The 26,485-nt window shown below is 47.5% G+C and overlaps 2 protein-coding genes across 5 annotated transcripts in view; one reads left to right on the forward strand and one right to left on the reverse strand.

The window, feature by feature from the left end:
• Positions 1-2,593, forward strand: part of LOC101174615 (sodium/potassium/calcium exchanger 3) — a 30,444-nt gene extending 27,851 nt beyond the window's left edge. For both annotated transcript variants that reach the window (XM_023963091.2, XM_078931659.1), the window contains 2 exons: positions 426-491; positions 586-2,593. In XM_023963091.2, the coding sequence (XP_023818859.1) occupies positions 426-491; positions 586-735 (216 nt within the window). In that variant the 3' untranslated portion in view covers positions 736-2,593. The remainder of the gene's footprint in view (positions 1-425; positions 492-585) is intronic.
• On the reverse strand, positions 2,221-25,217 carry LOC101174854 (ras and Rab interactor 2). Of its 3 annotated transcripts, none has more exons than XM_078931657.1 (12): positions 24,978-25,217; positions 24,600-24,845; positions 23,821-23,921; positions 20,494-20,692; positions 20,050-20,161; positions 19,027-19,099; positions 18,733-18,824; positions 15,047-16,390; positions 7,338-7,646; positions 7,141-7,272; positions 6,897-7,054; positions 2,221-4,367 (listed from the first exon to the last, which is right to left on the reverse strand). In XM_078931657.1, the coding sequence occupies exons 2-12, from the start codon at positions 24,657-24,659 to the stop codon at positions 4,011-4,013; spliced, it is 2,937 nt and encodes a 978-aa protein (XP_078787783.1). In that variant the 5' UTR covers positions 24,660-24,845; positions 24,978-25,217; the 3' UTR covers positions 2,221-4,010. The 3 variants fall into 3 exon arrangements, with proteins under 3 accessions (XP_078787783.1, XP_078787784.1, XP_020564887.1); XM_078931658.1 differs by having other exon boundaries at positions 24,709-24,845; positions 24,978-25,210; XM_020709228.3 differs by having other exon boundaries at positions 24,600-24,688; positions 24,978-25,200.
• Between the last annotated feature and the right edge of the window lie 1,268 nt (positions 25,218-26,485).

Below are 26,485 nucleotides of genomic sequence, written 5' to 3' on the forward strand. Positions count from 1 at the left end.
GAGCCCAGGGCTAGGCTCCGCCTCTTGGTGCCAACACTTTACTTTCTTAGGAAGGAAGTCAATAAAAAGTTTTGAATTGTTGATTTTTCAAAGAGGCTCAGATGATGGAGGAGCTGATTCATCCGGGCCACAGGCTGAAGTCTGACTCCTGCAGTCAGAACCACAAACCGGATTTGACCTTGTCCATACTCTGCATTCTAACACAGAAGAACCCAAAGAACTAGAGCCTTGAAGCTCAACCAGAATCAGTTGGGAATTAAAATACTTCATGAGCCAGTTTTAAGCTTCTTGTTCTCTAACCAAGACAGAAGACTGGAAGAGCCATCAGTGTTTGTCCTTGATGAACTAGCCCGCAGTAGCGTCACTGCAGACAGAAAGCATCAGGCCTCCTGTAGCAGGACTGATCCTCCATGTGTCTTTTGCAGATCAAACTCAACAGCAAAGGGCTCATCTTCTCAGTGGGGCTTCTGCTGGGGTCTGTGTTTCTCACCGTGAGTTTACAGTTCCCTCGGCTCCAGCCGTTTTCTGCTTCTCTGAACATTGAGCCTCTGCTTCTTTAAACATCTCCTCTCCTCCCGTCCTCAGGTCCTGGGGGTCCACCTGAACAAATGGACTCTGGACAAACGTCTGGGCGTCTGCTGTCTCCTGCTTTACTTGGTCTTCCTGTGCTTCTCCTGCCTCATCGAGTACAACATCTTCACCTTTGTTAACCTGCCGACCTGCCAGGATAACTGAGGCACCCCCCCCAAAGCACAGAGCCTCCCACTGTAAAATCCCCCTCCCTTTTTTAAAAACGCAGCATCTCCAAAGCGTTTCCTCACAGATGTTTGCTGGACCAGCCGGTGATGCTGATTGTGAGGTGGTGCTTGTGATATGAAGCGTCCACTGCGGCTTGTGTCAAAGGTCTGAAGCATCACTTCAGTGCAGGTGGAGGAGTGGCTCCTGTCTTGGTCTGAGGATGAGGAGGGCGGAGCTGCAGGACCTCCAAGCCTGTTTGGAGAAGCAGACCTGCAGGGTTCACAGACTTTATGTGATATGTGGAGGGTTTTGATGCTCGTCACCTGGAGTCCCAGTCCTCCTGCACGTTTGTTGTTCCTCATGGCGTGTTGCTGGACCTCAGGCACTTCTGATTTGTGGATTAGCTTGAACAAACTAGAGACAAAGAACCGTTGAAAAGGTGTTTTTGTGTTTCTTGTGTAAATACTGACGTTTACAAAGAGCAGGTTGGGATTTCTGATGTGCAATAGGCTTAGTTCTGAATTGAGAGACAATCTGCTGTGGGATCTGAAAAAACACTGGAATCCTCCGTCCGCGATGATGATGTGCAGTCAGGGAGCATGCACGCACTTCCAGCAAGCACACTGAGGATTTCTGGCCATCAAAGATTCTCAACTTTACAATAAAGATGACGATAAAATTATGTCCAAAAATGTTACGCAAACATTCCTGCAGAATTACAGCAAAGTGAACATTTTGAAAGGGTTTTAATTTGAACAGGTTAGCGTTCAGAGGTTAGCGCTCTCACTTCACAGTGACAAGGCCCTGGTTCAAATCCCGGGCATTTCTGTGTGGAGTTTGCATGTTCTCCCCGTGCATGCGCAGGGTTTTCTGCAGCTTCCTGCAGGCGCCATCCATCCATGCTCAGAACCCGTTGAATGGATTTAGCAGTTCTGAAGATGGATGGATGGATCCCAGTCTAATCCCAGTGTGCACATAAGAGAACATGTAACCACAGATATGATGTTCTGATTATGTCAGCCTTAGGAGTGGAAGTTATAGAACAGGAGAAAATGCAGTAAATGGCTCACATGAATTTATCATCTATGTCATCCATCTTAGTCATCTCTTCGCTCCTCCAGGAGAATACCAAGGTATTCCCAGACCAGCAGAGAGACCATTTCTCCAGCGGGTCCTGGGTCTCCTGCTGGTGGGATACGCTTATAACACCTCACTATGATGATGTTCTCTCCAGATGTTTAAACGTCCTTAGCTGAGGGAGCAGGAGGTCCAACTTCCACATAGACCATAGCTGTGGGGGGAGGGGGGGCATGGATGCACCAGTAAACTGAGGGGCTCAGATCTCTGGCATGACAGAGCAGACACATGATCCCTCCTTCCCCACCGTGAACAGAGCAGAGAAGCTGCAGAAACACATTCATGTTTACACTACAGTTTTATACACAACACTACATTATTTAAGAAAACATGTTATAAGCAGGGAACTTTTGTATTTTTTTATTTTTCAATTATTTCAGAGTGTCGGTATGTTTGCAGTGACTTTTCGTTCAATGACATTTTCATTCGTCTTTTGTTGTTTTCTATCATATTTCAAAAAGTGTTTGTTTCATGAATCAAGCTGTGCTCCAAAGGTTCCATCAGCTGCAGTGACATTTATGGACGTGCTCATGAAAATACCTGAACAGTGCAATAAACACCACCATGTTTCTGGGCTCAAACAGCCACATTTACAGGGGTCAGTGAAGGCACCAGCGAACTTGCATCAAACGCTGTGATGTCATGACTTTATAAAAACAAAGAGGTCATTTCCATTTTCCTGCTGTAATAAATGTTTGTGTCTGTTTTCAAATCTGAAGGCCTTTCCCAGTGCTTTTTGATTTTTTGGTAACGTCAGGCAGCTGAACTTCAGTGAAGCCATCAGGTCGTTATCAGAAGTTCATGAAGGTCTGAGGCTCTACTGACATTTATGACGTTGTAGGGCTCTGAACATCGATGCTGTACATTTATTTCAATTTATAGAAACATTTTCTTTGTTTTCTAGAGACACACATCTTTAAATTCACAGGCAACAACATGAAGCCTGAGCTTAAAATGCAATGAAACGAAACAGAGCTGAGCAGTGAGAAGAAGCTTTCTGCTCCTCGACTTCCTGGATTTAACATGATTTTACCAGTTAGCACAAAATGGAGGCTTTTCTGAGAATTCTTTGGGCACCATTACTGTGACATTCTTGTTTGAATGCTAAATGGTAAATGGCGTGTACTTATAAAGAAGGCCCAAAGTGCTTTACAGTCCCGTTCACACACTGATGGCGCCAACCTATCACCAAGGACACTTCGAAAGATGGGCGGGAATCAAACCTGCAATTTTCCGTATCGAGGTCAGCCGCCCCACTAGTGCAGCACGGCCGCCCCCTATGTGTGAAGACACTCAGGAGGAGCAGTGGAAGAACAGCCTACGTTAAAACCGGATCACCTTGACATCCAGACTCACCAACACATTTTCAGACTGAACTAAAAAGTTTAAATTCCTCAAAATGAAATAAAACTGGTTTATTTGAAAGACTCTTTCTTCTGCATCATTTCAACTCCTGTAGTTTTATGAAGCAGACATAAATGTATTTAGATTTATCCTGACTGACAAAGAACAGCCAACAACTGTCCAATTCTGCACAGTTTAGATTAGGGGCTCCAAGTTGTGGTGTAGTGGTTTGCACTCTCGCCTTCAATTCTCAGCTGAGACCGTTCTGTGTGGAGTTTGCATGTTCTCCTGGTGGCTGTGTGGCTTTTCTCCAGGATCCTCCCACAGTCCACAAACATGCTTCATAGGCTGATTGGTGACCCTGAAGCTGTCAGTGTGAATGTTCGTGGATGTTTGGTTCTGAACAGACACCGCCTTCACCCAACAGTAGCTGGATTGGCTCCGCCCCGTGACCCTGAAAGGATCAAACGGGTTTAAAGATGGATAAACAAATGGATGGATATTTGGATCCACTTCTTCTTAAAACTGTCCTAGTGTCTCAGTGAAAAGTTGCTTTTTTCTACAGTGAAAACTACAAAAAACAAGAGCACGTGGAGTCCCTGTTGCCAGGGGGCGGAGCTTCATCTTTAGGTCAAAGCACCAAAATGTTCTTGTGCACGTTACAGTACCTGCGTGCTCACCTGGTTGAACACACAAAGTTTATTTTCAGAGAAAGTCCTGCAGGGGGCAGCAGAGAGTTTTCCACAGTAACCACTATGTTCATCCTCAAGAACCAGATGAACTGTCATTGTTCAGGTGGGGGCAGACTCCTTAAACTGTGCCGAGCAGGGGGGTGGGGCCTGAAGCCTAGGACAGGGGGGCGAGGGCTGCTGATCAGTGATGGACACACGACGGAAAACAAAGTGAAAGGGAGCAGTGGATGGATTACTGTGTAGCTCAGCCTTCAACTTTTGGGGGTGGGTGTCTGGCGCCAGCTGCTGGCAGCTGCCCCCCATGACCAAAAACAGCCCGTAGCTCTCCGGATTGAGCACCTTAAACTTGAGGGCACACAGTCGACACACGTCCCTCACGGTGGCATTGGGCCGCACCTGCAGAGTCTTGGCTGTGCAGCCGCTATCCAGCTCCTGCAGCGCCACCCGCAGGTAATTCTGGGGAGGAGCCAGAGGAAAAGCAATGCTAAAGGGGAAACATTCCATGATCCAAAAACACGTCAGAAGCAGAAAAGATTCAACACACTTTCAGGAAAAACTTAGTCTCTTCTTGCTCTGACATCGGAGCTGGCTGAGTGTGGTATGAATGTGGGCGGAGCTGGCTGAGCGTGGTATGACTGTGGGCGGAGCTGGCTGAGCGTGGTATGACTGTGGGCGGAGCTGGCTGAGTGTGGTATGGCTGTGGGCGGAGCTGTCTGAGCGTGGTATGACTGTGGGCGGAGCTGGCTGAGTGTGGTATTGCTCTTGACGGAGCTGGCTGAGTGTGGTATGGCTGTGGGCGGAGCTGGCTGAGTGTGGTATGGCTGTGGGCGGAGCTGGCTGAGTGTGGTATGGCTGTGGGCGGAGATGGCTGAGTGTGGTATTGCTCTTGACGGAGCTGGCTGAGTGTGGTATGGCTGTGGGCGGAGCTGGCTGAGCGTGGTATGACTGTGGGCGGAGCTGGCTGAGCGTGGTATGACTGTGGGCGGAGCTGGCTGAGTGTGGTATGGCTGTGGGCGGAGCTGTCTGAGTGTGGTATGGCTGTGGGCGGAGCTGGCTGAGTGTGGTATTGCTCTTGACGGAGCTGGCTGAGTGTGGTATGGCTGTGGGCGGAGCTGCCTGAGTGTGGTTTGAATGTGGGCGGAGCTGGCTGAGTGTGGTATGGCTGTGGGCGGAGCTGTCTGAGTGTGGTATGACTGTGGGCGGAGTCTGCTGAGTGTGGTATGACTGTGGGCGGAGCTGGCTGAGCGTGGTATGACTGTGGGCGGAGCTGGCTGAGTGTGGTATGGCTGTGGGCGGAGCTGGCTGAGTGTGGTATGAATGTGGGCGGAGCTGGCTGAGTGTGGTATGGCTGTGGGCGGAGCTGTCTGAGTGTGGTATGGCTGTGGGCGGAGCTGTCTGAGTGTGGTATGGCTTTGGGCAGAGCTGGCTGAGTGTGGTATGACTGTGGGCGGAGCTGTCTGAGCGTGGTATGACTGTGGGCGGAGCTGGCTGAGTGTGGTATTGCTCTTGACGGAGCTGGCTGAGTGTGGTATGGCTGTGGGCGGAGCTGGCTGAGTGTGGTATGGCTGTGGGCGGAGATGGCTGAGTGTGGTATTGCTCTTGACGGAGCTGGCTGAGTGTGGTATGGCTGTGGGCGGAGCTGGCTGAGCGTGGTATGACTGTGGGCGGAGCTGGCTGAGCGTGGTATGACTGTGGGCGGAGCTGGCTGAGTGTGGTATGGCTGTGGGCGGAGCTGTCTGAGTGTGGTATGGCTGTGGGCGGAGCTGGCTGAGTGTGGTATTGCTCTTGACGGAGCTGGCTGAGTGTGGTATGGCTGTGGGCGGAGCTGCCTGAGTGTGGTTTGAATGTGGGCGGAGCTGGCTGAGTGTGGTATGGCTGTGGGCGGAGCTGGCTGAGTGTGGTATGACTGTGGGCGGAGTCTGCTGAGTGTGGTATGACTGTGGGCGGAGCTGGCTGAGCGTGGTATGACTGTGGGCGGAGCTGGCTGAGTGTGGTATGGCTGTGGGCGGAGCTGGCTGAGTGTGGTATGAATGTGGGCGGAGCTGGCTGAGTGTGGTATGGCTGTGGGCGGAGCTGTCTGAGTGTGGTATGGCTGTGGGCGGAGCTGTCTGAGTGTGGTATGGCTGTGGGCAGAGCTGGCTGAGTGTGGTATGGCTGTGGGCGGAGCTGGATGAGTGTGGTAATAATGTGGGCGGAGCTGGCTGAGTGTGGTATGAATGGGGGCGGAGCTGGATGAGTGTGGTAATAATGTGGGCGGAGCTGGCTGAGTGTGGTATGAATGGGGGCGGAGCTGCCTGAGTGTGGTTTGAATGTGGGCGGAGCTGGCTGAGTGTGGTATGGCTGTGGGCGGAGCTGGCTGAGTGTGGTATGACTGTGGGCGGAGTCTGCTGAGTGTGGTATGACTGTGGGCGGAGCTGGCTGAGCGTGGTATGACTGTGGGCGGAGCTGGCTGAGTGTGGTATGGCTGTGGGCGGAGCTGGCTGAGTGTGGTATGAATGTGGGCGGAGCTGGCTGAGTGTGGTATGGCTGTGGGCGGAGCTGTCTGAGTGTGGTATGGCTGTGGGCGGAGCTGTCTGAGTGTGGTATGGCTGTGGGCAGAGCTGGCTGAGTGTGGTATGGCTGTGGGCGGAGCTGGATGAGTGTGGTAATAATGTGGGCGGAGCTGGCTGAGTGTGGTATGAATGGGGGCGGAGCTGGATGAGTGTGGTAATAATGTGGGCGGAGCTGGCTGAGTGTGGTATGAATGGGGGCGGAGCTGTCTGAGTGTGGTATGGCTGTGGGCAGGAGCTGTCTGAGTGTGGTATTGCTGTGGGCGGAGCTGGCTGAGTGTGGTATGAATGTGGGCGGACCTGGCTGAGTGTGGTATGGCTGTGGGCGGAGCTGGCTGAGTGTGGTATGGCTGTGGGCGGAGCTGGCTGAGTGTGGTATGGCTGTGGGCAGAGCTGGCTGAGTGTCGTATGAATGTGGGCGGAGACTCAGACACACCTGGAAGTCCTCGATGGAGGGTCGTTGGGTGGTGCGCCTGCGGTGCCACTGCTTTAGCGTGTCCTTGGTTTCTGAGCTCAGGACTCGGGCCGCCTGCTCCTCCTGGAAGTTCTTGATCAGGGACAGGGCTCCGTAGGTGCTGGTCAGGTAGTACCCCCCTGAATGTTAGACAACAGCCATTTGAAGACACATGGAAGCTATTGAGACCCCATCAGAGTTGCTCCACCCAAGAGTGAAGAAGAACCTTCTCCGTGCAGCAGCAAGGGATCCAGCAGCTCCATCATGTACAGGACCTGGTTCTCCAGCTCGGGGAGGTCACACTGGGCAAGAACGTAGGTCAACATCGGCAAGAAGTCATCAGCACCACACAGACGACCTGCGGACGGGTGGGAGTCAGATTCATTTCCTTCTCAGAGACTCTGAGGAGGCGAGGACCCTCACCTGCAGCGTCCTCCATCAGGGTGTAGATGAGCTTGCAGACGCTCAGCAGCACCCTCACCTTCTCCTCTGGGGAGTACAGGGCACACATGTTGAGGAGCTTGGTCCTGATCTTCTCTATGGCCACGGCATCAGGGGGGCACATGTCGACCACCCCCATCTCCTGTGGGGGCTGGGCCTTGGCTAGAGACAGGTTCTCCTTCAGCTGCTGCCACGCCCCACTGCGCACCTGGAAATCCTGCAGGGCGGCGCTTATTGTTGGCCTCAGAGGTTTCAGCACACACTTATGCATGGCTCTTTCCAGAATATGGTCTGGGGAAGGGGGGGGGGGCAAAAGAAACAGTCTGAATGCCACAGGTCTTTGAAACGTTAGTGTCAAGAAGTACATTGGTCCCCTAAGATGGAGGAGATGTTTGGGACAACACATTCATTTATTTCCAATCCAATGTTCCAACATTTCTGATGGAACTCTTATGGTGGGGGTTGGGGGGGGGTCTTATAAAAGGCAGGAAACACAAAAGCTAGAGCTGTTAATTACCAATAGATATGACACCAGAGTGAAGCATTTGTCCCAAGATGATTTCTGAAACACACACGAGGAAGAGCAGCAAGAGGGTGAAGGTCACACCCCTCTGACTGTGGTGGTGGTGGTGGTGGTGGGGGGGGGGGCAGGATCTGGGCTCAGATTGGAGCACCAGACTCAGAAGAAGAACTCATTAGAACAACGGTTCTCAGTGAGTCACCCCCCACCCCCCCACCCTGCGAAAAACAAGCTCATTCACTCAACAGGCACAGTGTGTGTGTGTGTGTGGGGGGGGGGGCACAGATGGATCCAGCGCACAGGCCCGTCTCTGATGCAGGCTACTGCACGTACGTGCACGCCTCACCTTTTTTTAAGAGACGCAGGGGGCATCAGAGAGCAGACCCCCTCTGCTGCCCGTGCACGTGTTTGTGCACGTGGCCTGCAGTGCTCCGGCCTTCAGCTGAACGTTAACAACAGCATCCTTGTGCTCTTCCTCTCCGTGCAGAGCTTTGGACACTGAATGCATGTGTTTAGCAAACAAATGTCCTCAAAACAACGAGTGGAAATCCAGGTGAGCGTGATCCGGCTAACTCATGTGAGACTCAAGGCGCTTCTTCTTAGGGCGCCATTTTAGAGACCATTTTAAAGAAAAGAGCAGAATTCCCAGAAGCTGCTTCTGACTGCTCTGTGGCTTCAGGAAAATAGACTGTAGCTCGGTAACAAACACCTGAAGTGAGTGGGCGGCACAACACCTGAAGGAGGACAATCAGAAGGATCAGTTTGTGGTTTAGCAGTCAGTTTAGCAAGACATTTGCCTAACTGGAGCGCTTTGCCTGCTGCTGCTCCACCTGGACAAGAGGTGAGCTTTGTGGCAGTCAGGTTTATTAATAAAAAAAGCTACTTATTGTGTTTCATGTCTCACATCAGCATCTTTTTATAAACAGAGCAGGTTCACATATTTATCTCTGACAGCTCTCTTTGCTCTCACCGAATGTAATACTCCTGTATTGGCCAGCGTTGGCTGCCATCACCCATCATTGCCCCCCCCCCCCCCCACACACACACCAAAGGGCATTTCTTGAACCTCGTCTGCAGCTCAGGTGTTCCACATTATGCCTTAAGTCCCACTCTGATCATCTGTTGTTGTTGTAATGATGATTATGAAGTTTTTAGCTAAAATCTCTGTCATTTTCTAGGACATAGTTTCTGCAGAGCGGCAGGAGGACTGTTGGCGCAGAGTTAGATTGTGCTCATTTCCCATTATTCCCTTTTTTTTACTCTCTCCCACTAGCTTACAGCTCTCAAAAACCCCACTAACACCATTTTGTTAGTGGTGCAACAAAATGGAGAGCAGTATCAGATCTATCCATCCGTCCGGTTCTGATCCAGATTCCAGCTCAGAGGAGGAAAACAAAGACCTTCATGGATCTATTTGTCTGACAGTGGAAGGATCAGAATGGAGCAGACCATGGGGTTGTGGTCCGCCGATTGTGGTTTTTCTGTTACAACTACAATCTTTTTTTTTTTGTCTACTCCAGATTCATCACAATTTCTATGTCTCCCATCATCAGAAAAATGCAACAGGAACATGTTAAAAACACCAAAAAAGCCATTTTCATTGCAGTAGGTCTTTCAAGCAGATTCCCTCCCACTCCCTGGTAACTTTCAATGTCAGTATTTCACCCAACTGATGCAGCCCCCCATACACCATGACCATCCATAAAATCAACAAAACCCCTTATCCTCTCATATCACTAACCTTCCCACTACTCACAATCTCTTTACTCCTATTGAACTGGTTTACACAATAACCTCTGTAACCTGAACATTCATGCTCCACTCAAAACTAGGTCTGTCTACTCAACGTCACTGCTTCTTGGTTCACTCGGACCCCCAGACAACTAAAGCTGAAGGAACAGAACTTAAATGAATATTCAGAAAAACTGGTATTTCTATCCATGAAGACATATAAACTATACCAATTATTATTACTATTACCAAAAGTATTCGCTCACCATATGACTCACACATGAACTGAAGTTCCGTCCCATCCCTTACCTACAGAGTTCAATATGATGTGGGTTCACCTTTAGCAGTTTCAACTCTTCTGGGAAGGCTGTCCACAAGGTTGAGGAGCGTTTTGAGGAATTTTAGACCATTGGTGAGGTAACACACTGATGTTGGGGAGAAGGCCTGGCTCTAAGTCTCCGCTCTAATTTATCCCAAAGGTGTTCTATGGGGTTCAGGTCAGGACTCTATGGAAAATAAAACTTGTTCCTTGGTGTTCGACACTGTTAGTGAGAATAATGTTCAAAATGTGCTTCTCTCACTACCTGGTGATAAGACACCAGGTATTTATTACATTGATGGTAGAATCTTTAAAATAGTTGCAAATGTTTTGAACAAACCAATATGTCATATTTTTAATAGAGCACTGATCAGTGGAGTGTTTCCTGACAAACAATCTCTAATTAAGGATCATAGTAGTAAGTTTAGGGGCTGTCATCTGGACTTAGTTATTAGCTATTTCTAATTCTGAAATAGCTGGTAAAAGAGCTGGTTTATATGTGCTCATGGGGGGGGGGTCAGACCTGAAACTGGATGGTATTGTAAACTTAGCCTACATGGTTTCTAAACTAAACTAAAGGATGAATAGTTAGAGTTTACTGCTTCAAATTGCAGACCAGTTCATGTTCTTCCTGTTTTGAGTAAAATATTTAAAAGGTTGATATTTAATCAAATGCTAAACTATTTGCCTGCAGACCAGGCCATTCAAGCAATACGGCATTAGTACATATGGTAGACCAGTGGTTAACACATATGGATCATAAAAAACATGTGGGTGATGTACTTTTAGACTTCACAGCTGCTTTTGATGTAATCAACCATGCATGATATTCTGTTGGCAAAGCTCAAATGTTGTGGATTTTCACAGTTGTCCCTTTCACTGATAAGAAATTATCTTAATGGCAGAACACAGAAACTCCTCTTCAATGGTAGCTTGTCTGAAACAAAGTTTAGATTATGTGGTATTCCACAAGGTAGTTGTTTGGGTCCACTTTTACTTTCAGTGTTTGTGAATGATCTGTCCCAGGAGGTGAAAAAATGCAGAAGTGATGTTATATGCAGAAGACGCAACTTTATTCTGTGCATCTGCTACTGTCCCAGAGCTCAATACAACCCTACAGAATCAACTTTATTCAGTTACCAATTGGGTTAAGATTAATAACTTGGTTCTTAATACATCTAACACAAAATGCATTGTTTTCGGTACAAAATATTTGTTGAATGCACCATGTTACCTGAATTTGAGTATTGACAATAGTTTTGTTGAACAAGTGACTAAAACCAAGCTTCTGGGCATCAAATGGGATGCTCAGCTCTTTTGGACAGATCAAATTAATCATATAGTATCCAAGATGGGCAGAGGAATTGCCTTGGCACGGAGGTTTGCGCAATACCGTCTACCTTCAGTCATGAAGACAGTTGTACAGTCTCTGGTCCTGTCACATCTGGAGTATTGCCCAGTCATCTGGTCTAGTGCTGCACAGGGGCATCTAAAAAAATTACAACTTGCCCAAAATGGAGCTGTCAGGGTGACTCTTGGTTGCTCTTATTGGACCAATGTGAATGAGATGCACACCACTTTAGGGGGGATGAGGGTAAAAGACAAATTACAACTCAGTCTTCTATGCCTAATGCACAACGTCATTTTTAAAAAATACCCACAATTTTTGGTAAACAAAGTATTATACAGTGGGTATTGTCATCAATATCAAACTCGTCAGGTCAGCTATGGTGGTTTGATTGTTCCTTTTTCAAGATCTAACTGTATGAGACGAAAAGTGCTATTTAGATCTTTTGTTGCGTGGAATCAAGTTTCTGGAAGGACAAGGCTTATTAGTTGCAAATCTCATTTCAAAAAGATTTTAAAACTAAGATACACGGACTGCTTACAATAACTACCGATTTGCATGATTTGCTGTTATGAAATGTATGTGTTGTTGAGATGCTGGTACAAAAATGAAATTGTTTTTAAGTTATTATAACATGTGAAGCTTTTAAGGTAAATATGATGAATTAGTCAGTAAATTTTATAAAATCATTTTTGGTTTTTGTGAAATTGGTAAAATGTATATAAATATTTGCTTATGGACCCCAGGAAGACTGGCTACCACCCTGTGAAAGCTAATGGGGTTCCAAATAAATAAACCAATAAACTCTGTGCAGGCCAGTCCAGTTCATCCACACCAGACTCTGTCCTCCATGTCTTTAAGGACATTGCTTTGTGTACTGGTACACAGTCATGCTGGAAGAGGAAGCAGTCGCTCTAAATTGTTCCCACAAGGTTGGGACCATGGAATTGTCCAAAATGTTTCGGTATGCTGAAGCAGACTCATTAATCAGATTGCCAGATTGAACAGTGAGATCCATCACTCCAGAGAAGGCGTCTCTACTGCTCTAGAGTCCAGTGGCGGCGAGCTTTCCACCACTGCATGTGACGCTTTGCATTGCACTCAGTGATGTGTGGCTTGGATTCAGCTGTCCTTTTCTACCCTTTTTCTAAGATTACAAAACCTCTGAATCTACTCCCACTTCACTTCTACTCCTTTGAGTTTTGTAACACCACAGTATCTTTCTTTGCCTTAAAAACCCAGCACAATCATTGGCAACTCAGACCCATTTCAAGTACTAATCCACTAATTCCAGTGGCCACATGTCATTTACTCTCAACATTTACTCTACCTTCAGTCAATCAAATTTCTAAACTCTGTCAAAAATGCCCTGGTCAAGGCAACTCTCCCCTCCCTGGACCTCCCATCACCAACATTATTCAATCGTCCCTCCCCACTGGAACTATTCCCCTCCACACTCAAAAAGGCTTCTCTTCACATTCCTCCATCCATTTTAGAAGAACAGAAACACTCACCTGACCACAGGTGTTAGCTCACCTTTGCACTAATAGTTTGCATGATTGAATTGAATTCACTAGTTGGTTTGAAGGCATAAGTGTGCGTGTGTGAACACTATCTGTATTGTGTACATGTTGACAATTTTGTGTTTATAACATTTGGGTGTGTGTGTGTGTGAACAGACCCCGCCCCTTCTAGATTTGTATCACATTGAACCTGACCGTAATGATAAACATGCAGCAACTTGTTGCTTCATTCTGCTTCATGGTTTTACCCCACCTTCCCATAATCACCCTCCTATCCCCCCCTCTCTCTAACGTCCCTCCCTCTTCTTCCCTTCTTTCCTTTTCCGTCCGGTCCAACACCAAAGATTTTTTAAATACGATTAAAATTAATAAAGTTTAGCCTCGATTACAAAAGGGGTTTATTCAGTCATACCTCTGGTTTGTCTGAAGATTAATAACCCCTGTTGTTAAAGTAAAATATGTCCAACACAAGAGGCCTTCAGTCCTCATCTGCCTGCCCAGCTGTTGGACAGGACAAGTTAAGAAAAAAATAAAAAATAAAATAGAGTATTGTCACACCCATACCCAAATAACATGGATCAGATCCCATCAACCTCAGTAATTCCCATCCCCTTTTGTAATATTCCATTCATTAGAAAAAGAAAAACTGCTGCAGCACAACTTCATACCCATCTTTCTCATTCTAGACCGACTCTCCACCATCTGTATCATAAACACAATTGGTTCCACTACATCTCTCAGACTGTACTCAGTTTATTTAGCTACAGTGTAAATATTCACTCCACGACCGACCGACTGACCGACCGCACAGTTCCTGTCATTACAAGTGTGCCCCTGGGCTCTGTCCTGGGGCCCCTGCTAATGATCATTTACCCTCTCCCTCTCTTTCAAAAACTCTGAACAAAATATTCACTTCCATTGTTATGCGGATGACACTCAGCTCTACAGTTCTACCAAACCTGACTCCTCTCTTCCACCCACTTCTCTTACCAACTCCCTGCTCTCCATAAAATCTTGGTTCACATCAAATGTCCTCAAATAAATACAAATAAAAAAATTAAAAATTTACTTTTTTTAAATTTTGCTATGTTTGATTCCAAGAAAGGTGCCGTACTATTACAGTTTATTATAATTATTATTTCAAATGCGATACCATCTACTTTATATTTGGACCTTCCAGAAGCACCTCAGGATTTTCCATCTTCCTGATTCCAGAGTAGACAAGCGTCACAAACGTTTTGAAATGCTGCACTTCCTCCTGCAGGAGTTTCCACGTGCACGTTGTGCTTGTTTGACAGGTTTTTTTGTGTGAATGACTAAATAAATGCCCCCCAGCCCACCCCAGGGATCATGTGTATTTTGCACTTTCAGTAAAAAAAAAAATTTCTTCTACTTTTTAGAAAAGGAAAACCTTTGTGTTGAAGGTCACAGCCAGTCTGCCGGGGGGTCTGAGGAGGCTAACCTGTCTGATCCTCATTCAGGTGACTGACTATGCTGGGGGCCACGCTTCACCCCCAGCTTTTCTTTATGCTTTGGCGCACAGAAGAAATGTGGATGTGAAAGTGCTGGACTTGCTTTTATGGGTTTTCTGTAACAGTTTTCCATAAAGACATCACTCACACTTCCCAAAAAGGATTGCAGCTGCAGTGTCAACAGTGAGATCATGGGGGGGCCACGCTGCAGCAGCATGCATGCTCACCAGGAGGACATGTTCTGATGGAGCTGCAGTCCAACCAGAGATTCAGGATCCTCCTCCTCTGCATATAACAACTATTTTCTCGTTAACATAAAACTGTTCTTGTTGAGTGTGCAGTTTTTCCCGCTCAATTCTTCCAAAGCAACGTGTTTTGATAGAGCTGAGTCGGGGCTTCTGAACATGCCTGTTACAACACCCCCACCCCCAGGCAGAAAGGAGGTTTTGTGTCATCCTTCAAATGTCCTCTGACATCGACAGAAGGTTTCTGTCTTCTTCATTTTTTCCTGCAGAAAATGACCTCAGTGTTTGAAAAACACTCTTCAATTTGAAAGGTTAAAGGTCCCACCAGGTGTCTTGTATGGGTGACATTTGTTCTTTCCTTTTTGCTCTGACTTAACTAGCATGAAGCTCGTTCTCTCGGGTCGGCCAAAGAGCTGGTGTCTCCTAAGAACCAGTTTGCTGGGTCGGGTTCTGGTTCTGAACCAGAACTTGCACCAGCTTGGTGGAAAAGCCGGCACTCTACGAAAGGCTCAGACTAAACCAGTGTCACTCACCGATGTGGTCCTCAGGAATGAGGCTCTCCATGGGGGGCTGCATCTCAGAGCTCTGTCGCAGATACATCTTCATCTGAGTGATGAACTGACGGACGGTCTGCAGCAGCTCCAGTCCAGAGGAAAAGCTCTGCCACGCCTGGGCGCCCCCCCCGTCGACCATGAAGCTCAGGAAGTCCTGAACCAGGGATCCAAAGTAGGAGGTGCTGTCCAAGGACAGCTCCAGCACCCTGTGGACTGCCTTCTTCTGGGGGGTCAGTAGTGAATGGAAAACGCTGCTCATCTTGCTCAAACGTCCTCTCAAGGCCTTCTGGAGGACTAAAGCCCCCCCGCTGGGGATCTGCTTGGGGCTCCGCCCCGCCCGCCCCATGGTCAGGTCAGAATCGCTGTCCAGGCTCACACCATACTCTGGCTCTCCTTCATCATCCTCCTCATCTTCATCCATGCTGCAGTTAGGCAGGTGGGGGGGTGGGAGGGAGAGGGGCAGGTGAGTGTCAAAGTCCGCCATTGTTGGGGGGCTGGGCTCGTGCAGAAAGGGGATGAAAAAGGAGGAGGACTGTGAGAAACTCAGCGAGTCTGAAGAATCTGTTGAGAAGCTCATATCACTCAGGCGGGCCTCCCCCCCAGCAGACCCTTCCAGAGCCCCCCGGTCCAGAGAAAGCAGGTCGGTCCTCAGAACTGAAGACCTGCAGGAGTCTTTGGATCTGGGGGCCGTCTTTTCAGAGTCATCCTCCTCCAGACTGGATGGCTGGAAGGTCTTGGCTTGGTGTGGAGGGAAAGACTGGGATGGCCGCAAAATGGGTATGGGGGAGCTAATGCTAAACCTTTTTTGGGGGGGGTCAGAAGAACAGATGTTATCTGAGGAACTGAGGCAAGGAAGGAGGCTGGCACTCCTCTCCCTCCCCTCCATCTTCTCCTTGGGGGTGTTGGTCCACGACACCTTTCCTGGCATACTGTGCGGTCCTACAACTTGGGGAGGGGTCTGCTCGGCAGTGGGGGGCGGAGGTGTAGGGGGTCCGTCAGGGGCAGGCCCGGTTTGACTGGCGTTTCTTTTGCAGTTCTGCACGCTTCTTCCTTCTCCCTCACCTCCAACCTCAAGACCGTCAGGGCAAGAGCCCCCCCCACTTGGCTCATGCACCTTTGCAAAGAGGGGGTTGAAGAAGCACAGCGCCCCGTTGGCCTGGAAACAGTCCAGCTCGGACAGGGGGCGAGTTTGAAGAGAAAATGCCTGGACGCCCGCCGGGCAGACGGCTCTTTGGGCATGTGGGCGGAGTCTGTAGGGAATCGCCGTCCCTGATGGAGACAGTGAGCTCTGCCTGCTGTTAAGCAGCTGAACATCCCAGAAGCCTGCATGACCAAAAAAGAGAAGATTAGACTCCCACTTCTACTGATCCACCAGTGACAACATTGATTTTAGTTTGACTTCAGTCTAGTTCTGGTCGTCTTCCTATCAGATTGTAGTCCTACAGCCGTCTGATTTTAGCCTGTGTCAAGTATGAGGGTCAGCGGTCTAAGCAAAGAGTTCCAGACTTCCCTCTCCCAGGCCACTTCCTCCAGCTCCCCCGGGGGGAATCCATAGACGATCCCAGGCCAGCTGAGAGACGTCGTCCTTCCAGCGTGTCCTGGTATTCTCAAAGGGACATGCCCAGAACCCCTCCCCATGGAGGTGTCCAGGACCAGACTCCCGAGCGGCTCTACTAGAGCTCCCTGCGGGTGACTGAGCGTCTCACCTCATCTCTAAGGGAGCCCAGCCACCCTACGGAGAAAACGACTAACGCTTGGTCTAATAAAAGATAAAATTTAGTCTGATCTCATTTGTATTTAGTCTAGTCTGATTTCAGTTCATATTAAGTCTAAATTCTGTTTGGGTTCAGTTTGATCTCAATTTATGTTCAGTCTGATTTCAGTCTGAATTCAGTAAAAACAGAGTCTAATTTCAGTTTGTTCAGTCTATAAGTGTAAAAATAGTCTTTGAATTTAGTTTACATTCATGCTGATTAACGTTTAGGTTCGTTCTAGTATCAGTTAAAGCCCAGTCTGATTACATTTTAAATTTAATCTAATTTCAGTTAAAGTTCAGTCTTTTAGCCTGATTTTGTTTTACACTTCATCGGATTTCTGTTTCCATTTAGTCTGAATTCCCTCCTATTAAATGTTGTCTCAGTTCAGGGATGGTGGACATCACTAAGATGATTGTTTTTACTGAAACAAAAAACTTGTGAAAAACAAAAAAATCTCCAACAACAAAAAGGAAAATAGATCAGAGCTGAGCAGCCGCTTCCGTCAGAATCTTTTTTAACCAGAGTTTACATTCAGAAGCTCCCCCTTTGTTTTTTCAAATGTATTTTCCTTTCCTGGAAATGTCTCTACAGACACTTAGGACCACCATCAAGCCCTCCGCCGCCTCAGCCCCCCTAACATGAAAACCCAAAAGCTTTTTGAAACACATAGAAAAAGGAAATGAAAGCTGGAGGTCATACTGTCACCGAGTCGTACCACCAAACGAAGTCACTGCAGCATCGTCTGTCCCTCAGAGGATCCAAGCGTTTTCACAGCTTCTGACAGACCAGCAGCCGTTTCTGAGCGCGCTCTGTTCTGCTGTGCTTTGACTCACAGCCATGAATGAGGAGCCTGGCTCCTCCCCCCTTTCAAGAGACGGGAGCTCCCTCCTTATTACGTCTGGAGCACAAAGAGTCTGTGTTGTTTCTGGGAAATTATTCATGTTTTGCAACTTTCATGAAAATTTGATTCCCTTGACATACGAGAAAATCCCCACAAACTTGCACAGGTGAGGATGAGATGTATTTCATAACCCCCCCCCCCCCCCCCCCCCCAATTTTTCTTAACTTGGGAAAGCCTACAAACAGTTTTATGGCTGTCCAACCCGCAGAACCATGTCAACCATTTTGGTGACGGGAGCGCCGTAGACTGTAAAAACGATGGATGAGTGGAGGTGTGACCCCGCCCACAGACAACGCCTAACATCCGGCTCACGCCAAATGAGGCAAAATGCCTCACCATCGCTTCCTGATCCGGGCGCCACCATGCTGAAACCAGTCGACAGTGATTGGTCAGAGTCGCTCTGAGTCATTGTATCTATAGCAACTACTATCACCGTTGCCATAGATACAAAGACTCACAGCCACTCGGACCAATCACTGTCGACTGGTTTCAACATGGTGGCGCCCGGATCAGAAAGCAATGGTACTTCCTATTTGGGAAAATGAGAGGGGAGGGGTTGTTTTTACAGCCAATGGGTAGCAGTGGGTGGGGCTAATCTGATTTCAGCCTAAATTTATTGTGAATTCAGGCGGATTTGAATTTGTGTTCAGTTTGAGCCACAGAAGAACTGTCAACATGGGGGGAGAAGCTGAGCATGACAGACCAAAGCCCGAATGATGGACAGCACCCTGAAGAAGTTCTCCTCAGTGCAGCTGCAGAACATTCACGATAAAAGTCTGTGAGGAGAAGCACCATCAGACACCCTGCTGACCCCCAACCTCACGGTCAGTTGTGTTACTCATCTAAACACCAAGTCCACAAGAGTTACACAAAAACAAATCTGCAGTTTTCACATCAGACGAGGAAAAACGATGATGTACCTCCTCCTACAAATACTCAGAACCTTTACTAATAAAACCTTCCACAAACCATAATGATCAAACACCAAAAAAAGTAAAAAAACAAACCAGCGGCCATTTCAGAAACCTCCTGCAGATCGCTGAAGGTCACAGCCGAGGTGATGGGCTCCGGCAGCCTCAGCGTGACGGGAAGCACATCTCTAAAACAAAAAGGGGGAGAAGAGGCGTTCCTCCACCTGTGGCTAGGATTCACGTGTCTCACTTCAGGCGTAGCAACAACAGCAATATTAGGTATTTTAGTCAGACGTGAACATCTGGTTACAGATGTTGAAGTGAGGATTTTAAAAAACCAACACAAAGAAGAGGATGCTGGGAAATGGAAGCAGAGTATCATGAACTTACCTGCTGAAGCAGCAAAAAGCCACAAGGCGAAAAAGGTCTGCGAAACTCAAGCTGGACCCCTCCAGGGAGAAGGCTGCGGCACAGCAGACAGAAGAAGTTAACTCATCTCATCCAAAGGTGTCAGCAGCGCAGTCATAGATGAGAGTCACAGGTTTAATCCTGGACGGCGTGTCGCAGAGCTCGCCATCTGCCCCTTTCTATGGTAGGGAAAGCTCCAGCCCCAAGAAGCTCCGCCTTTCCATAAAGCTTTAAGCAGCTATTTTCCACCATCATTTGCAAATAAATTCTTTAAAAATCCGACAGTGTGATTTTCTGGATGTTTTTGTCCTAATCTTTTCTCTCATTTCAGGTTAACCTATGATGAAAACTGCAGGCCTCTCTCATCTTTTTAAGGGGGAGAACTTGCACACTGGGTGGCTGACTGAATACTTTTTTTGCCCCATTGTAGACTTTGGGTGTTTTCAAAATACAGTGGACCATAATGCACTTTGTTTTTTCATATATGGGCATTTTGAATTTTTTTAAAGCCAATATGAATATCTCCACAGATATCAGAAGTGTTTTGCTTTTAAAAATAGCTCACAATTAGCTATACTTTGATGTACTTCATAGGTTATATATGTATGTAAATGTGTGTATATGTATGTTTTGAAGTATATTATGTTTTATTGCATATTTATGCTTTGAGGCTTTAGAAAAATAAGTTGAAAGCTTTTATTTTGTTTTTTTGTCCTGTTTTTTCTTCATTTTTAAGGGATCTGTACCTCAAACGGTGACACGATCTGAACCGTGGCTTCTGGGATCCGTAGTACCCCTACTTTTATGCCCCACTGCAGGCGGGACACCCCCCAACCCTACGGCTTCTGCCTCTGCTGTTTAAGCTTTTCAGGCCACCCCCTGGGGGCCTCGACACTCTGGGGGCTCGGAGCTGAACAACGTAATTACCGGTAAAGCGTAGAAAAGAAAATTGACGCCCGCCTTCTGTCACGTGATGCTGACATGACAGTAGGGGGAGGAGCTTACTGCACTGGCTCTCCTTGATGGGAAACTCTCTGACAGGGGCGGCGGCGTCTCTGCTCGCGCGCAGACAGATGACCTTCCTCTGCAGGCTGCTGGACCGTCTGACCAGAAACGTCTGCAGGAACAGGAGCAGACGTCTGACACACATTTGCTTCAACTGGCTTTACTTTTGCTTGTTTTGATCCGTAAAACTGAAGCGCTTTTGATTTCATTATCATAATCCTGAGAATGTTGAGCCTGGACTCCTAGAGAGTGCAACAATAATAAACTTCATTTTTTCTGCTTTTCAGGTAAATTCTTTTTAGGAAGCAATTCAAATTGTCAAATTCTACTTTTTTTAAATCATAAAATCTTGGTCATGTTTAAAAAGACAGATATAGTCTGATTTTAGTCATAAAGGAAGAATCAGTCAGAAATCCTCTTGAGGGGCTGTGATCTAGCTCTTACCCCAGGGGGCTGCCCCTGCAGAATTCGGTTGGCCCCCTGCTGGCTGAGGGGGAGCAGCAGCCACACAGAGTGCGTGTGCGTCACTCGGTCCAGGATTGTGAGGCGGCGCTGCAGAGAGGCGTACCCGGAGTCACTGGCTCCAAGCGCCTGCTGACCGTCTGACGTCTGCAGGAACAGAGCCCCCACTTCCCTACTGAGCCTGGAAACAGAGGTTTGGAACTTTAGACCGCATTTATCATGTTTCCCACAAATGGCATTAAAGTAAAGAAAGCCCTCATCACATCATTCCACTTTGAGCTTTTCAGCTGGTGATCCGTTCATTTAGGAAAGGTCGAAAAAGGAAAATGTCAAAAAGAAGTTCAGTTTCCATTTTAATGTAAACATCTCCATTCCTAAAAGGCTCCGATGGATTGAACTAAGTTTAGGTTTAGAGTGAACAAACATAATATACATGTTTCTGCATATGATGTTTTAACATGAAGTTTTAATTCAAAACTGTGATCAGATGTAGATATTGTGTAATATATTTAAAATATATTAAATAATGTAGGATTTATGTGGGGCCTTCATAAACTTAAGTTCCTAATTCATTAAAGACGTTTCTGCGATGCTCAGAAAAAAGGTCTGATATCCGTTAATAGCTTTATGAGTACGTGGGTCTGACTCATCAGAGGGTGTGTCTGTGGGGGGGGGGGACTATAACACTGAGCTACATGCAGCAGGAAACATGAAGCATGAGTGAGAACAAGTTGAACTGCTGTCACAACTCTGATGGAGTCTGACGAATGTGCAGTTCTGCTCCGGCGTGTCTCACAGGAGCGCAGCCATTTCCTGAAATGCTTTGGGAATCCATGTCTGCAACTGAAGATCGGATCGTGTCACAAAAATGAAAGGAAACTCTTTGGAAGTAAAGCTGGACTCTGAATTTGTCTGGGACCACCAGTGGTATGGGAAGGAGTGTTTTTTCATTCCCTTGAATCTTAAGACATTGCAGACTCACATGGAAAATCCCAACAAAAGGAGGGAGAAGAAACAGAGCAAGAACAAAGTAAGATCAAGGAAGAAACAGAAGAAACAGGAAGAACAGAAGAAGTGAGAGCAGCAGATGAACATTATGGAACAACAAGGCTTCAAACAATGACATAACTGCAACAAACAGGTCACGAACCTCAAAAAAGAGCTCCAGAAACTCTGACGGGCTCAGGTCCAAGAAGGATCTACTGAACTCTCTCCTGAACCTGGTGCATCGCCAGTCAATGCACTTTGCCTCACTGGAAGCAGCTCTACAAGACACTGTTCATCGGGACCCAGACGCCTCCCTCAGCTGTCCTCGGGCTCATCGTCCAAACGGCTTTGGTCTGCTGCAGGAAGAAAGCTTTGGACTGGGATGGCTTGGCCCGATCCAACTGCTTTGATGCCTTATCGGTTCCACTACTCAGCAAACTGCTGCTTCTCACACCAGGAGAGCCCCACCCTCGTCTTATGATCCATTTGGATCAGCCAAATTCCAGCCGATATCTACTCAGTGAGTAGATTTCCTGACACAACCCCTGTTCCATTTGCAGGTCCTAAAGAGGCGCATGTTGCAAAGTCCTCTGCGCCCGCTCAGGAGCGGGAATAAGAAAGAGGAAAAAAGAATCCATCATAGGAGTTTAGAGTGATTATGAATGTGGATGTCAGCAGGTCAAATGTGGGTGTCTTACTATAGCTTCATGTTTGGTTCACAGGCTTTAATGAAGGGAACAGTGTTTTTGCAGATTGCAGCTCATTTCAGAAGCTAAATCATATTTTAACCAACTGTCACATTTTTGAAAAAACTCTTTTGTTTTCTCTCTGCAAAGCTCCATCTTTGAGTTTTCTCAGAACATGAAAACCAAGAACTGTCCTCTGCAAATCCTGGAGACAGCCATCAAAACCCGCTGGAAGATTCTTCCCAGAAACCAATGTGAAGGGATCAAGAAGTACGTCGTCGGGTTAATTATTAAGCCTCCGTCTCTGGTTTGTGAAAACTGCTGCTCAGTCTCCATGAAGAAACTTTGTACCAAACGCAGAGAAACTTCATGTTGGAGTTAATGACCATCATAAAAAGGCCAAACGCAAAAAAGCTGAAAGATTTGTCTCATTAAAAAAAAGCTCTGATACAAACAGACTTCTTATAAAACACTTTAAAAGTACTAGTATTCACTGCACCAAGTAATGGGGATTACTGTCGTTTTTGAACCGTGACGTCGAGAGGAGGCAACGTCGAGAGGAGTGCAACAGGTGAGAAGGCAATGACAACAGTCATTGCCTTCTCACCTGTTGCTTATGTTCCACCTGCCCAGAGTTACCTAACGGCCAGGAATAGCTGCCACTCAGCTGTCATCCAGACTCATTTGTCATGGGAATCTCCACGGTCAGGCACCTGTACAGAAGCCATGCTCACCTGTACAGAAGCCATGCTCACCTGTACAGAAGCCATGCTCACCTGTACAGAAGCCATGCTCACCTGTACAGAAGCCATGCTCACCTGTACAGAAGCCATGCTCACCTGTACAGAAGCCATGCTCACCTGTACAGAAGCCATGCTCACCTGTGACATCACTACCTTTGCCTCCCAGCTCGCCCATCACATCTCTGTTTCCACCATAGTCTGTAAACGAGTGTGAACAACTTCCAGCTACAACAGAGACTCTCAAGAAAGACTCCATCATCCTCACCCACTGCGTCAGACGATTCAATAAACAGAGCATCATCCTGAACGTTGAACTTCCAAATGCCCACCCACTGACTGGACCCCTGCCAGAATCATTCTTCTCCAGTCCCAAACACACACCAGCTCCACAGAAGGACATCTCCAACACATACAGTATGCACAACAGACATCCCATCATGTGCCCTTGTGATTTTTTTTATGTTTGCTCTCTAATCAATAAATTGTATCCATCCATCCATCCAAACTGTGTCTTTTGGAGTGGTGGTGTGTAGCTTTTCAATTTTCTATAAAGGGAGGTAAAAAAGCAGTGGATCGATTGCTAAAGGCAAGACCGTGGTCTAAAGCAGCGGTCCCCAACCCCCGGGCCGCGGACCGGTACCAGTCCGTGGCGTTATAAAGGTCGGGGACCACTGGTCTAAAGGTATCAGATCCAGAATGGTTCTTCTGACCAATAGAAGGACTGAGTAACAGCTGTTTATTTCTCTATAGACGTCTATGGGAGTTTGGCTGCCCAGTGGCTACTTCCTGTTTGGAGTCCTAGGGAGGAGGGGTTTCTTAGTCCAGTTGTCTTATCCAGTCAGCAGAGGACTAACAGCCTTAATGGAGGCTTTAGAGTTGAAGTCTGGGCTCACCTTAGCAGCGTGAGGATGTTTTGGTCTCCATCTGAGGTCTTCCTCTTCTCTCCCATCTCCCTCCTCAGAGAGCAGATCTCCCAGGCAAATGAGTCAATGAGCTGCAAAAACAACAACATGTGGCCTTCACTGATCTATCTGGAAGAAAGGAGTCCAGGCAGGGACCAAGTCCTTTATCTGCGATTTACTTTGTTTTTTTATGAAAGCAGACTTTCTGTCATCAGTCTGAGGTTTGAACTGCAGAACAGCAAGAGGTTGAGACCTCCACCACACTGTAAGAATGGGCCCACGGTGACACACTCCCCAGATGTTCAGAGCCTCAGCTGAGCACCAGACCTGCTCTGAGTCTCTTCGGGATGTCTGAGCTTCACCCCCCATCTCAGAGGAGTCCCCAGCTCCCCCTAAAGGAGGCTCATTAACAACCAAAGTTTAGGGTCATCTGGAGAGGGGGGCACATGCATGTGAACCTGGAGGTTTTGTCTTTATGCTTGGCTTTCTCTGCATGAAGACCAGTGTGACTGTGGATTCACCGGCGCCTCCATCCTCCCCACCGATGGTCGGAACACCTGAACCCCTCCCCTTCAGATCCACTGCCTTGGGTTAGAGCTACAGAGAGGGACTCTCAGTGCAATGATGAATGGACGGAGCAAACTCTGGTCGGACATCAACCGCTAAGTGACGTCAGCAACCCCCCCCCCCACACACACACACACACAGACAGCTGAGTTTAATGTCATCTCCTCCTCAAGTGTGTAAGAAGGGGGAGAGCCTACACCCACCTTAAAGAAATGACCCTTCCTTTGTTGCGGGGGGGCCACACTCTTGCCTCCGGTGGACATGCTGTTTCTATCGCGCTGACCATGAGAACCTGTCAGGAACAAAGATCACCTGCGTGACGTCATGGCAGCGCAGAGCTCAGAGGGAAGGGAATCCGCCGATGACGTCAGATTTGGGTCAGAAGTTCTCATTTCAGAGAGAAAGTTCGGGCTGGTGTCTTACATTCTGCTCCGTTCTGTGGTTCGACTCTGTAGTGGACGGATTCAGAACCAAACAACCTCCATGATTTCTGGTAGATGCCTGCGAGCGTGCGCGTGCGCGCGTGTTTACGTGAAGGAAACTTTTTAAAAACTTCCCGGTAGGAAACTTCCCGTTCTTACCTGAAACGGTCGGATTGGTTCAGATCCGTGGAAGAGCGGTCTGCCGATTCTCTGGCTCGGAGAAAGAGAGCCTTCACGGTTCGTTTTGGCCCGGTTCGGTTCAGGTTCTCCTCGCGGAGCTTCGTCTCACGGGTCTGTTGGACTTTGGATCCCGAATACCCGCACCTGTCCCGGTCCTGTCCATGACCAGAAACCCCTCCATGAGTCTAATCCAAAAGCTTTCAGCTGGAACCAGCGACTGCGGGACTTCCGGTTCCTTTCAAAATAAGCCTTTCCTGTCGTGTTTGCGTTGACAGCGTCGTGAGCTTTATTAGTGACCTCGAAGTTGTTGGTTTACGGGGGGGGGATGACTCGACAGCAAGCTCCTCAATACACAAGGAGGACAAGGTCTGAGAACTGCCGCCCAGGAGACGGTCACGCGCTTTTACTCTGAAGGGAGAGTCCCCTTTCCCTTTCTCCAGAACGCAAAAGTTTCTGATCACGTGACCCAGCTTTTAAACTATTGAATTCAGAAACCAGCTCTGTTCTGATTTGTCTTGTGTTTCTGTGTGCAGCGGTTTTTAATAGAAGCTTCTGGTTTTGACGCCGTTGAGAAAACCGTCTCCTCTGTTCAGATGTCATGCATTGTCACGTGGCTGCATCACAGACATCAGAATAAGTGCATGTAGAGGCAGATGTAACGACAGAAAAGGAGCAGAGAAAGGGCTCATTTGTTTATTTCAGCTATTACCTGGGTTGGCTTGAGTACGGGGCATGTTTAAGTCCGGGATGGGTCAGTCACTCTGCATCACATTGGAAGATTTTGAGCCATCTCGCTCCTTACAGAGTTGCTGCTTTGTTTTTAACTTGGGAGTGCTGGTTTTCCCAGTTAACCCTTGTGCTATCCTAGGCACTTTACCATTGGGAGTTGGGTCATCTAGACCCACTAGACAGTGCTCTGAACCTTTTTTCTTCAATGATTTGTGATCTTCACTGGTGTCCATGGATTCCATGAAATCTTTCCACCTTTATCCACCTTTGTCATGGTAGGGAGAACACGTCAATGTAAGGGTGTGGTCATCTAAGATAGCACAAGGGTTAATTCAAAGTAACTCATGCAGAGCTTTGAGTCCACACTGAAGTTAATCCCACAAGGCAAAGGAGCCTTCAGAAACCGGATCAAGATTCATTGCCTCCTAATTGATTGGAACTGAAATCTCACTGAATATTTACAACAGCAAAGCGTTAAGCTGTTGTGATGTAGCCTGCTGACATGGTGAGCCGCGTCCACTCAAAGTGTCTGAGTGAAAAAGCTCACCCTTTCAAACACAAAGTTCTATCAGAAATCCTTTTCTGGACATTTTATCCTCATTGATGAAGTTTGCAGCGTCGTTTCTCCGTGGATGGATGACAGAATCTGTAAGCTCCATTACTTCTGGTCAGTCTTTTACGAGTTTTAGGCATCCATGTGGGTTTGGAGATATTAAAAAAAGTTTTAGATCTAAACGTTGTTTTCTGTTCATTACAAA

Source organism: Oryzias latipes, chromosome 15 (assembly GCF_053564925.1).
Source record: "Oryzias latipes strain Hd-rR chromosome 15, Olatipes_Hd-rR_3.1".
Lineage (NCBI taxonomy): Eukaryota > Metazoa > Chordata > Actinopteri > Beloniformes > Adrianichthyidae > Oryzias > Oryzias latipes.